This window comes from Mizuhopecten yessoensis, unplaced genomic scaffold, assembly GCF_002113885.1.
Source record: "Mizuhopecten yessoensis strain PY_sf001 unplaced genomic scaffold, ASM211388v2 scaffold8123, whole genome shotgun sequence".
In the NCBI taxonomy this organism is placed as follows: Eukaryota; Metazoa; Mollusca; class Bivalvia; order Pectinida; family Pectinidae; genus Mizuhopecten; species Mizuhopecten yessoensis.
Window position 1 is genome coordinate 710,554 of NW_018407390.1, and position 14,682 is coordinate 725,235.

The following is a 14,682-nucleotide window of genomic DNA, read 5'->3' on the forward strand; positions in this document are numbered from 1 at the left end:
TATTACATGTTAATAACTTGATTGGAATTATAACCTTGAGTTGACAGTTTGATACTTTGAAAATTTTGAGCCAGCCCTACCCCCAAGGGCTGTAGGGTGGGGCTCAAGGGAGTCAGTGTGCTAAAATTTCTTCATTTTCCTTGTTTAGAATCAGAGGTGCTAGTTTCAAATCCTTTTTAGTCTGAAATCTGTATGCTTGATATTGAATAAGGTGGTTTTATTGTTTTTTGTCACTTTGAATAATATTTCTGTTTATGTTAAAAACGAAATCAACTCTCTGTATAAATATATCAGGTGACCGTTAAGGCCCATGGGCCTCTTGTTCTATAAAGGTTATACATCTGACGATATGTGACAATATCACATGCATTTTGATTGTAACCTATTTTGTGTATAACTACAGTTGCACTAACTGGGTATGTAGATCAGCTTTGTGATTTTGTGTATAACTGCAGTTGCACTAACTGAGTATGTAGATCGGCTTTGTGATTTTGTGTATATCTACAGTTGCACTTACTGGGTATGTAGATCAGCTTTGTGATTTTGTGTAGAACTACAGTTGCACTAACTGGGTATGTAGATCGGCTTTGTGATTTTGTGTATATCTACAGATGCATTAACTGGGTATGTAGATCGGCTTTGTGATTTTGTGTATATCTACAGTTGCACTAACTGGGTATGTAGATCAGCTTTGTGATTTTGTGTATATCTACAGTTGCACTTACTGGGTATGTAGATCAGCTTTGTGATTTTGTGTAGAACTACAGTTGCACTAACTGGGTATGTAGATCGGCTTTGTGATTTTGTGTATATAACTACAGTTGCACTTACTGGGTATGTAGATCAGCTTTGTGATTTTGTTGTCATGTTGATGATCAAAACCTTTGTGGTCATTTGATTCTCAGGGCATGATAAAAAACTGCTGTTGTGAATATTGATGTACATTACGATATTGACTGCTGTATACCAGAGAACCTGTGGTATGATGGGTCGTCTTTATATACCGTACGTACAAGCCTTCGTTATAGTGCCTCATGTATATATACAGGAAAATTTACTTATAAAAGAAAACTTATAAATTCACATCTGCATATTTTAAAGTGATTGATTTCTTTCTTTCCTAAAACTTCTTTTGGTGTCATCAGTGATCATGCAACTGTATCAGTGAAAACCAGTGCTTAAATACATACTCTTTTACATCTGATGGCAGTTTATGACAAACTTACATTTATACTCGAATTGTTGCAATCTTAAAAATAACAATTTGTTTTTCAACAACACTTCCTACAAATATTTATATTATGGTATCAAATCCCAACTTGCATTTGATTTTCAGTTGAATATCTGCATTCAGCCATTACCCCACCTGTAGGACTGTAGGTGATCTTGAGATATACACTTCCATGGAATTCTGGGTTTTCTTTATGTCAAACAGGTATTTTGTTTGACCTTAATCAATTAGATGTACATGTGGTATGTATCACCTATCATTTTAGATAATTACAAATATTAAGTCTTGAACAAAATTTTCTACTTTCCATTTGAAGGTTTCATTAAATGCGTATTTATCATAGCTGTTTATAGCTACATGATGACGGAGTTAGGCATTTAATGTTCCTGGGATTGATTCTGAATTCAAATGATGCCATTGTTTCCTAGCAACAATGCTGATCATGTCCAGGAGAATCCTCTAAGAGCAGGTATGATACTGTATAAATAAAACATGGTTGACAGTTACTGATTTTCATTTCCACTGATCTATCACAGAATGGTACATTATGTCCATTTAAAAAAAGTCTTGTCAGCTAAAAGGTATACCACACATACCTTGGGGAGAGTCCTTTTTCAATCAGTTGATCAAATCTGTCATTTTTTGTTAGCAGAGATGTAAATAACAACAAAGATTGAATTGTACATCTTTTTAGTGTAATAAAACTGATTGATATGAAATAAAGTTTAGGAACAAAAGTTGAAGAGACTTTAAACCAAATCCTTGTTTTCTGTCTTGTTGCGTGGCCTTATTGAACATGTATAGCTTCCTTGACTTGACAGAGGCAATGCATATGATCCTCTGTAATACTTTATTCTGTCTAGACAGATAAAACAGTCATCAATCACATTCATTTTCACGTTGGCGTATTAATCGTCTTCAGTTTCCTTTTTCTGTTGGAGTTGGGTATATAAGATGCTGGTTAAGGTACGACGGTTTATGGTAATCATATATATAATGCCAGTTAGAGGTAAAAGTTAAAAACGGTATCCGTTGCTGTTGGTTTATAAGATTTTGGTTATGGTACGACAGTTTGTGGGAATATCTATTAGAGGTAAGTGTATATATTTGTGATTTTTCCATGGAATCATTACATAGAAATCCATATTTTGGAATTAAAGTTTTTAGTGAATTAGCATTTGGATATATTGTGCTAAAATCATTGCATATATGGTATGCATTGTGCTAGTACAGAACACATTAATCATTGGAGTCTGCGGAATACATGTGGAGAAGAGCTTGTAAGTTGTTAGAACTTATCTCTAATCTATTTGTCTGTTTCGACAATAAAATATGTCTTAATCACATGTATTAGATATGTACATGTATTGCCCAATAGCAGACAATTATTGCAAGGAAGTAATGAGAACACACGACATCCTTAGTTTGGATTTGTATACCTATGTATCATGTTACACCTTCACTTACCAGGTAAATGAGACTGTCATGGTTGGATGATTTCAAAAATTTCAGGTGTTTTATGCTTTGCTGTACATGTAATCTTTATATATCAGTGTAAGCATTCTTGACGACATGCAGCATTTTGTTGGATTAACAGTTTGCGGTTTCATCATCAATGGCAGATATAGTAAACCTTAAACTTACAGATGTCCTTGCATTACCAACCTCGGTCAATACGTAAAAACAATATATAGAAAGTTAGCCGCAAGTGTTGTGTAACTCCTTCTCCAACAAAAGCTTCAAAGCAGCGAAAGTGCGGCGTCTTATCGCTGCATGCGTTATGTTGTACTCAATATTGACCATGAGAGATAGTCACATGAAAGCGACATGTCTGGTTATATCACATACACGTATGTTTGTGGCAGCAGATTGATAAAACGTACATAACTACCTCATATCATATATCAACAATCTGGAATTTAGCCTGTTTTGAGTTATATACACGTATACCTTGTTAGACGCTCCTTTGTAATGCCAACATTTCTCATGACAAATGTTGTCAGAATGAGGTTCAAATGTGTATCTTCTCGGGTGCTGTAATTAGAAATGATCAGCACTGTAGTGATAACATCGATCTTAACTGATTTAACCCCTGAAGACGCATTTGAACTCTTCCAAATTAGTGGTTGGAATAGTTCATTATAAATTTTCAGGGGTGAATGAGTTAATGTAGTAGGCATTCCGGATGTAGTAATGTACATATATAGTGTTTGTGTACTTTTCAATAATTTCATAACAAATGTGCCTTGATTATACCCCGAAACAGCAAGAAATTTGATGCTTAAAACTTTGATTCATGAATAGAATATTAGTGGAAGTTTGGCGCATTGAGAAATTATGACTGAGGTATATGTAGCTACATATATATTGATTGACATGCATGGAAATGTGTAACAGGTAATTAACTTTGTACATATACTGTGTAATACACATTGTGTATCATGATGATTTGATTTCCTGGGGATGTCTTTTTTCTGTAATTTCAAAATGATATTTTATTTAACCTTAGCTGATGGGCAGGTCAGCACAGTACATGATGTACATCAAAAATGTCAATAACTCACACTACTTCATCTCCCAATATCAAAGTTATCAACTCTATCACAAATATCAATAGAACATAAAACTGTCAACGGTTTTTATACTTTCAAAATAACATTATTTTTTATGTTACGCTTATTCAGTAGTTTGTATTTTAAGGACTGTTGGTAAATCGGGTATATACATAGACTACTTCAGGCTTCATGATAACTCTACCTTATATAATAGTCAGGATATAACAGTTCTTCACTATGTACAAATGAAATTATAGTTTTGGTGATTTGATAATTTTTTACAATAAAAGTGAAATGTATTAAAATGAAATTTAATATGTAGAGGTTCCTCAAAGAGTAATAGTCCAGTGTATAGAGGTTCCTCAAAGAGTAATAGTCCAGTATATAGAGGTTCTTCAAAGAGTAATAGTCCAGTATATAGAGGTTCCTCAAAGAGTAATAGTCCAGTATATAGAGGTTCCTCAAAGAGTAATAGTCCAGTATATAGAGGTTCCTCAAAGAGTAATAGTCCAGTATATAGAGGTTCCTCAAAGAGTAATAGTCCAGTATATAGAGGTTCCTCAAAGAGTAATAGTCCAGTATATAGAGGTTCCTCAAAAAATAATATTTCAATATATAGAGGTTCCTCAAAGAGTAATAGTCCAGTATATAGAGGTTCCTCAAAGAGTAGTAGTCCAGTATATAGAGGTTCCTCAAAGAGTAATAGTTGGTTATCATGTTTATTTAACTCAAGTTCGTTAATTTTCAAATTTATGTATAAAGACACCAGGTTTACTGAGTGTCTTTTACATTTGAAAATTAATAAACAAGAGTTAGATAAACATGATTTTCATCCATCACAAGTTTTGGGGCCTTTTTCTCCCACAACGTTCAGATATTATATCAAGAAAACCTTATGTTTTTCTTGATAATACCTTATTCCCGTTGATGATCGGGAAAACGGTGCCATGAACTATGACATCACAATGGCAGATGACGTCACAAAGCATTGTTAATTGACGTCAATTAGAAGATTGGCCAATGAAATCACGTCTTAAAGTCACAAATTCTGCACTGCACAAATTGGTATTTTTTCCAAATAAATGAGGAAAAGAAAAACCTCTTTGAAATTTAAGCTTTATTTATTTTAGCAGAGTACCTTATTTTTCCTGCTACAAACCCAGGTGGCCAATACATGATATCTCAAACCAGGGGATGGGCTTATTATAGAACAATAAAACAGCAATTGATGGCTTTTCTACGCAACTGTTATAAATATTGGTAGGATTATCACCAGACCTGTAGACTTGCTTAAGATTTAAATAAGTGTCATTAATTTGTGTAACTCAAACATTTATTTCATTACTTTGTTACAGATGATGTGATGAGACAAGGTCTACACGATGGATGAGTTAGAAGAAAACGACACGGGGCTGGAGCTAAATGTTGAAGTTCTGATAAAATGTGTACTCCTAAGTCTCATCGGAGTGGTGTGCATTGTGGGAAACCTGCTAGTGATTCGGACTTTGATCTTTTTCAAGTATCCGAAAATTCATCTTTATGTGATGATTGGTGGATTATCTGTGGCAGACCTGCTCAAAATCACGCCGGAGATCCTACAGAATGTGATCCGATGGACACACAAGGGTGACGTCATCACATCGGAATGGTGTCAGTCCATGTTCTACCTTGTAGAAACGTGCACGTATGTGGCTTCCTGTCATCTTGTCGCACTCAGTATTATTCGCTGCATCATGCTTACGGACCGTGCACATTATTCAAAATCCTATGTTGTTCATGCATTCATAAGCAGTCTTGTCATCTGGGTCCTTACAATGCTTGCAAACATCCCAAATGCAAAAGCAATTGTGAAGGACGATGATTATGGGTGTTTGCGTAGCGCCTCTTTAAACGCAGAGACTGAAAGGAACAGTTATTTAAAAGTGGCATTCTCATATGCTCTGCCACTTATTGTGATTGCCATAGTGTACGTAGTCACCTGGTACTTTACGCAGAGATTCTTTGCAGACAGTTACTCGCACCGGGAGCGTCGACTTTCTCGTATGGTCACATTACTAATAGTCAGTTTCGGCATCTGTAAACTACCGCACGAGATTGTGAGTTTTATTGTGTTCTATCAGTCCCGCATGGTACTGACATCATTCAGTAACCTTAAATTGGACTTGGATATGTCTCTGAACAGTACAAACATTTCCGCAGACGACATGCTCAGTGACTATCCTACCCACGGGTCGGATAACTATCATCTTTGGGGGAATATCTACGAATATTGTGACATATTGGCTGTGCTTGACTTGGCACTTCGACCATTCTTCTATGCTAAACTGTCGTACTACTTCAGTAAGAGTTTTGATGAAGTGATCAACTGTACGTCCTGTCGTAACAATAGCAATGCGTCATGTTCAGAGATTCACCAATCACGTGAAGGTGCCGTACGAATGGGCTCGCAGAGTGGCCCATCCGTGACACCGCTAACTGTGGGACGGGAAGAATCTCCTGATGATCAGTGTGATGATATAATTCAGTTAGAGGAGGCCTGATGATGGGTTAGAATGCATGTTTCATCAAGTATTTCAACGTCATCCGGTAATTTGGTGCAGAGTTGCGGTATTTACATTAATTGTTAACTAAGATACACCGTTTGTGTGCTGTTATGGATACGACCATGTGTATTGTTAGATATGTTTGTTTTATAATATAACGGGGAAGAAATCTGAACGAAATTTGACACATTTCATTAACAGAATTTTACATTTCAGTGGTGTCGACGAAGAGTCATTGTCATGAATTGGAAGAATATGCTAATTACAGATATATCATTAAACTTCATTGGATCATCAGCATTAATATACAGTATACTGTAAAGGTTTTGCCGTGAAAAATTCAGGCTTGACTGAATCGGGTATCAGTTTCAAGCTTAAGGCTTTCCTATAACCTTTGCCATTAGGGGATAATTTGGGGAATATATAGAGAATACTGGGCCTGATTTAGAACTAAATTTAAACGTTAAGTGAGGGATGATCATGACTGAGCATACAGATGTAAAATAAGCGGTATTGATGGGAAGTATATATAAATATATATATATGTTTAAGTTTGTTGTGTTCATGCTTGGTGCTATACACTTAGCTTTGCAGCATGCTACATTGTAGTCTTTAATGGTTATGATGGGTTGGTCAGTTCATGAATATTCAGTTTCTGCATGAACACAGCCTGGAAGGTCATCAAACAATTGGTCTAAATTATTTACAAATTTAAAATCAAAGTTGTTGAGTATAAGTAATATCTGAATAGCAGGATAAAAGTAGAAGCACATGTATTTATAAAAATTCATACATCTGAGAAAATTATGATCAGTTAATTTTGTTTAGACGAGGGAAAAATGTAATTATGTTGTGTTTTCAATGAATTCTTCATGAAGAGAGTGTTTTAGTGGAATATTTCATGGTTTTGATATAATTTTCGTTATAGAGAACCTTTTGTGACTCGGCCTCTCTGTCATTGGTTGATCTGGTTAATATATATATACATTTGTAACAAATATTAAATCTCTCTGGCAGCACTTTTTGGACATTTATTGTGAGTTCAAATAGATTTCATACATTGTTTCACCAACGTGGCTAATTAGCATACACTGTATTGGTACACCAATTTATATGGTATACAAAAAACAACCTTAGAATTAAAAGCATTTGATTGATTTAACCTATATACAGATTAGTGTAATTCAGTCTTTTACTGTACTATTTGTTATCATTTATAATTGTTTGTCCTTAATTATTTCAAAATTGCCTCAAAAAATTCAAAGGTGCCTCAGTGTTGGTTTTGTTACGATGACTTCTAGTAAATACATTTTATTACATACTTGCCAGGTTATGTTGCATGTACATATGTGTAGACTAGATTTGAAAACCATTGAAATGTTTGTACTGGTTTTAAAACTTGGTTGTCGTTCCAAATTATTTGCAATGTCAATTTTATATCTGTAACAGTATTATATATTCAGTTTCTGAATTTTTAGCACTGGAACTTTTTTTTTCTTTTTTTTAAATATTAGATTTTAATTGTCTTCTATTTGAGAAAGTGAGAAAGAAGAGTAGGATGTAGTTATAATCATCAGAATTAAAAAGTACATTTTTAAAAACATCAGGATAGGTTTTATTGCAATAAAACAACAATCAAGAATTGAACATTTTCTCTGATTCAGTCCCGTATCAAACTGCCTCAGATTTAGACGACTAATTAATATTATTCAATATTATTCAAGTCCGTTGAGCTGCTCCATGTAATGTAAACACAGATGTAGTGTATTAAATGGTTTGTGGTACTATAAGATATTAATCGGCTTTAACAGCTGTACATGTATCGATATGTTACAGTATATTCCAGGTATCGGTATACGTGTACTGTGATCTTCCCAAGTATTATATATCATTATGAAGTTCAATTGTATAAGATCCAGGTACTAATCTCCTTATACTGTATGTATTAATTAACTGGTGTATATATATGTATATAGGTCTCGAATAATAACGAGGGTATGGTTCAATATAGATGACATTACCAATTCTCCCCTAAAGTCAAACTTGAACTTTACCATATCAAAGACTGGGCAAGTCCAGTTTAAAAATGTAGGGATGAATGAGTTAATTGTATATACATGTATATACAGATGGTAGAATATCAGCTGTCATTTTATATCCCATCTTTAATATACATCTTTAACATTATCACTGTGAGAACAAACAGATATTGTGTAAGCGTTAATCAGGGTACTTTATTGGTCTAAAGGGCCTCAATCCCTGATCAAAATGTCTGGTATTTTCCAAATTCTCTCATATAAAGTTTTCAATCTAAAAAAAATCTAAAAAAAATCCAGGAATGTAAATACTCTGTTACAATTTACTGATTTCTTAAAATGCAGCATATCTAGGAAGACAGAATGATGTTGTTGTCATAAAGATGAGACTTTACTGAAAATAAAACGGGCTAACTTCATGTACTTGGAGTTACATGTATATACAGTGGTCATCAAAATTTCGCAAAAATGTTTTTTTATGGTGATGACTTTTTCACCATTTCATCCCAGGGTCTGTCTTCTATAATCCCCTGATAAACCCCCATTTTACAAAGATCTTGGCTGTAACATATGCATTTTTCCATCTTCTAGACCAAGTGCACGTGGTTGCCCTATGTCTGACAACTCCATTGAAAAACCTTGTACCACAAAATCAGTTTTGTTTATCAAAAGTGTCAACAAAACAATATAAATATAATGAATTATAAAATATGGTTTACTGAAAACAATAAAATGATACCTTTACCCTGCCTACAGTGGCTGATAATCAGATGGTTTAACTTCAGTTGTCAAACCTTTGTGAAATTAAATAACATGTGACCATACTTCAACAAGATTTTAATTCAATGCAATTTCCTGAGCCATATATATTTCCACCTAGGCCTATCTACCCTCTGTACTGGATTTCAGCAATTATATGGATGGCAACAGCTGTTGTTGATGTTAATATTTAGACTATTGTGGTTGTTTTTCTCACAGTGATATTTGTTAACTCATTCACCCCTGAAGACACATTTGAACTCTTCCAATTCAAAGGTTGGAATAGTTCATTATGAAATTTCAGGGGTGAATGAGTTAAGATGTACATATGCCTAAGTACAAGTCACATAAATTAATGCATATTATAGGTAAATGGATTTCAAATTGAAATAAATTTACATGTCCATGGTCTGTCGACTTTGAAATTGTGGTCATTAGCCTTAAGTGTAAATCAGTTCAAGAAATGCCTTATGTACTACTGCTGTGAGTTAATGACGATGAACTTGAAAAAGTAATCAACTATTCCTGCTGACAAGAAAATATCTCAGGAATGGTCAAACTTTCAGGTTTTATTTTGGTACTATGATAATACTTTGAAGCAGCAAGTTTGAATTTCGACAGTATCGTTTTATATACTGACTCCAAGTGAACTATACTCTCCTAAGTCTAGTGACCATAGACATAATACGCTGACAGCTGACCTCTGTCAGTAAGACGAAACCCGTATGGTTGGAGTCATGTAGGCCATAAACCCGTAGACAAACTAGGTAGTATTTGTTATGTAGCATCCATATCTACAAATTATAATATGTGAATAGAATTATGTTAATTAATGTTAATTGTTATATCTGTTAACAGCAGCTTTGATTTGCTCTATTTCCATTTTCATTCATAAATATATATTTAAATATACTCATATACATACTCAAGTACATACAGGGCAGTTTTCATGTACTAAATATTTACATTCTAACAGGTCGATTGACAATCTTATATTGTTCAACACGTTTAACTCATTTCACCCCTATGTAATTTTAGTAGACTCTACCATGAATTGATCTGGATGAGTCCATTATGGTCTACAGTTGTAAACAAACATGTTTGATTTACTTATTTGTTCACAATGATTTGTTGCAATTGTAGTACAGTAGCATTACCGTAGTCAATGATAAAGATATGTGTTCCCTGATTTTTTTTGTTTTTTAACATCATAGACAAACATGATCGTTACAAATGATTAACAGCAGTTATTGTAATTGGAAAATCAGCAGGAATCCTTGTTGTAACAGTCTACACATTTTTGCTAGTATCCATTTTCTGGCCAGTCAGGGAATTTTATCCAATGAAGTGTTGACTAGTTACAGTAACAGTAATATAAACCAGTAAAATCTCCAGGTTTGATAACAGCCAATCCTGGTAGATAATTCTGAGACAAACTCAATTCATTAGTAAAAGATATATGTAAACCAATCACAGTTGATTAAGATTGGAGACATTTTTATCAATCCATTTTGGTTGTAGTTCTGATACTCTTGGCTCATATCATTTACATAGTTTTCCTTATGTTGATGTCAACATATAGAATCAGGAGAGAACAGATGTACAGCAAAACATGTTTACTCAATCTGTAAATATGCCATAAATTGGGATATACATACTGTGATTATATTTTTGCATATTTTGCTCAAGATATAAATTCAGAAAAAATTAAACACTATAAAAAAAAAAAAAATCAAAAAAAGAATCCTCAAATTATCTTTAACATTGCGTTAATGTACCTGCAATAATAATCTAGAAGGTTCAATAGTGTGGGGGATATGGAAATGGCGGCCTCAGCACATAAATCTAAACATACTCATGAGTGTGCCCTTCTCCTACCCGTTTTGAATTGCTTACAATATTTTAGTCTGTTTCTGGCCAAATAGGCAATTACATTTTACAAATTTTAGATGTTGCCTCAACATGTCAATTTTATTTTCAAGGTAGTCATATTTTTCTGCACAGTCTGTTTTCTGTTTTATATCTAATGTTTGTCTTTGTTTTCTGTGCCGATCATTGTTTATTGTGTCGATTGTAAAGTTAAATGCCAGCCAGGAAAAACACCTTAAATTAAACAAACACCTTTCATACAGTTTATTATAATTCATAATGGCTTGTCTTACGAATACCGTAGCTCAGATATATCATAAAACAATTTTATGTTGAAGCATATTTTATTAATCAGTTTCTAATTATTGTAGATATTTAGTGTGCTGGGAAACTACCCTATTTTCCCTTCATTGGTTGAAATCCATTTCCACCCAAGAGTTGTTTTGCTGTTCAAAATAAAAATCAACGCACAGTTATGTATAGCAGGGTCTCATCTGTACTGATGTTTGTTGTCAGTAGGAATTACGTTGACAGGAGGAATGAAAGTTACGCTGTGCAGAACATTTCCTCTATTCCAGTAATTACTAACCAATATGGCTGTACATCACCCGGTAAGCACGGGCATGATAGAGTTCTTTTAATTTTACCGTTTATTTGATGAAAAACTTAGTTAAAAGCTAAGCATGTTAAAAAAGTGTTTTTAATTTTTGGGTAAATATATGTGAAGTATCCCCAACTTTTTTTTAAAATTTTGTCAGCAGCAAGAAAAGTATTCAGTTTCTACTTTAATATGATTTGATTGATTAGAAATTATAAAAGTACATATCACTGCTGGTTGTTTGAAATCATATAATAATTCCAGATGTGAACGTAGTAATGTTTCATTAGAGGTACGTCTGTTCTGTGCTCTAGCTCTTACAAGTTTTACATGAACAGCTTTAGAGGTAGTTGTCAGGTTTAGGAACTTTTGAAAGTTTTTTAACAAAAAATGCAAAAACTCTCTTGAGGAGCGTTATGTATTGAGTCATCATTCATCATTCGTTCAACTGTGATATTTCTGAAGATTCTTGCCATAAAGTTAAGTGCTGGTGTGTCTGTCTTGACCTGATTAACCCCAGCATGTTTGTAGTCCTTGATAACAAGTAGTTTAGAAAGTGAGAGGAGTGTTCTTGTTAGAGTTACATGTAACCTTAGTAAATACAGTCTTTAAAGAGTTCTTAAGATAAGGGGAGATAACTAGTAGACTTTTGTAACCTGATGAATAACCTTTCTGATGTATGTTTATATAAGAAGTCTTTTAATCATGTATTTATAATCAATAACTCTTTTAGAGAATTAATCGGGAGATATCCTCTGTATTCTTCTCTTTTTACGTAAATAATTTCTGGCATATCTTTTGGCAGTGACCCCTAGGTTATAGTTTGGTGTAGAAGTCAAAAGGAAGGGGGATAACTGTTACTGTTACATTCTCTCATAGGTGTCGTTCTGGTTAGATGTAAGTACAGATAGACTCTCGCACACATTACAAGGAGCACAGCACTGTGCTGAACAACAGATTCTGGAGGTAATTGTGATACATTTACCAACTTGGCATTTATGTCAGCAGGGAATTTTGTGTTGGCAGCTTTCCAGGTCTGGCCATGTAGCCTCGGGACCAGACTAAAACATGTACAACGGGTATATACTAGTCATAGAGAACTCAAGGGCTTTACTAAAATCAGTCAATATACCCCTCAATAGATTGGCCACGGTCTCTAGAATATTGAATTATTAAGAAAAAAGTTTAACTCAAAGAATTTTGATCACTTGGATGTCTAATTCCCAAGTTCTAAACTAGGGGGAGATAAGCTAGTAGTAAAATGCAGCTGAGAAATTCTTCATAAAATCTTAGGGGCTGGTAGCCAGTTCACCCATCAACTGCATCTCGAGGAAGCAGTGCAATGACTAACTCAATTAAGAGCATCAGCCAGAATTGTCCACTAAATCAAGGAGTTATATGTACCAATGTAATTCGTACCAATGTAATTCGTAAGTGGAGACAGGATGTTATCATCCCAGAAAACATACCTGATTTATCAATTAAAATAAATTTAATACAATGTTAGTATTAATTGATATGTATAAAGGCTATATTTTGAATCTAAAGGAATGAAACCAAATCTATTCTTTACAGGTGTATGATTTTTAAAGTTGAAAGAAATTAATACAATGCTCAAAAAGTCATTGTGATAAATCTTTCTTTACTTTTGTCTCGTCAAGAGTTAATAATTTATTCAGGTAAAAATAAACAGCCTGGGTTCTTTAACATATTTTTCTTAAATATGTAAAACAGATCATATGATCTCTCAATACATTTCTGTTGTATGTTAGGAGTCAAGGTTTCTGCACCTAATACAAAAAAAACAGTCTGCATTTATTTACAACTCCAGCTCCTCTGCAGCCAAACTGTCCTGCTATCTATCTCAGTACTGATGAGTGCCAACCCTTTGCTGTGGTAAAAACTATATGGGATCTTGTCTATTAACTAGGGCAATGCCCTATGACTCATCTGCCTGAATTCCATGGCATTATTACTAGATGTCAGTCCGGATATAGCCCTGCGGCCATTTAATTATTATTGAAAAAAATAATTGTAGAAAATAATAATCTCAGTTTTGATGTTGAAAAATAATTAATTATGTGCATTCTATGTAAATTATAAATAGGTCACAAGTCTGTAGATGTTTGAAGTTTATTTCCAATCACACATTTGAAAAAAAGGTTGAAAACATGTTTAAGAAAATAAATCTCATTACAAAACTTTCGTTGAAAATAGGATATAAGTAAATGTAACAGAAGTTTAATTAATTTTATTCTAGCTACTCCCATGTTACAATAGAGTATTTGTGTGCATCATGTGACATTGGTTTGTTCTGTTATCAAGTAGCCTTGTCTAAAGTCTGGGTCAAACTTACATTCCACTTTGACCTTGATCTACATGTATGACCTTGTCTGCCAGATTTATGTTTGTCTGTAAGTCTGTAAGCAGACCAGATAAGTATGAAGGTATTGACTAGCTATGGTGACTTTATATACACAATTAATATAGCACTGACTTCAACAATTTATCTAGTTAATCTAGAAGTACACATTTACTGTAGGGAATCTACTCTGTTACAATAGGGCTGGGGATCTCGACTGTTACTGTAGGGAATCTACTCTGTTACAATAGAGCTGGGGATCTCGACTGTTACTGTAGGGAATCTACCCTGTTGCAATAGGGCTGGGGATCTCGACTGTTACTGTAGGGGATCTACCCTGTTACAATAGGGCTGGAGATCTAGACTGTTACTGTAGGGAATCTACTCTGTTACAATCGGGCTGGGGATCTCGGCTGTTACTGTAGCGATCTACCCTGTTACAATAGGGCTGGGGATTGGCTGTTACTGTAGGGAATCTACTCTGTTACAATCGGGCTGGGGATCTCGGCTGTTACTGTAGCGATCTACCCTGTTACAATAGGGCTGGGGATTGGCTGTTACTGTAGGGAATCTACTCTGTAACAATAGGGGTGGGGATCTCGGCTGTTACTGTAGGGAATCTCCCCTGTTACAATAGGGCTGGGGATCTCGACTGTTACTGTAGGGGATCTACCCTGTTACAATAGGGCTGGAGATCTCGGCTGTTACTGTAGAGAATCTACCCTGTTA

General features: G+C 34.4%; 1 protein-coding gene across 2 annotated transcripts in view; it reads left to right on the forward strand.

Annotated features, from left to right (window-relative positions):
• The window catches only part of LOC110454989 (galanin receptor type 2-like), a 29,409-nt gene extending 16,588 nt beyond the window's left edge, over positions 1-12,821 (forward strand). For both annotated transcript variants that reach the window (XM_021504847.1, XM_021504848.1), the window contains exon 2: positions 5,142-12,821. In XM_021504847.1, the coding sequence (XP_021360522.1) occupies positions 5,169-6,326 (1,158 nt within the window). In that variant the 5' untranslated portion in view covers positions 5,142-5,168 and the 3' untranslated portion in view covers positions 6,327-12,821. The remainder of the gene's footprint in view (positions 1-5,141) is intronic.
• The last annotated feature ends 1,861 nt before the right edge of the window (positions 12,822-14,682 follow it).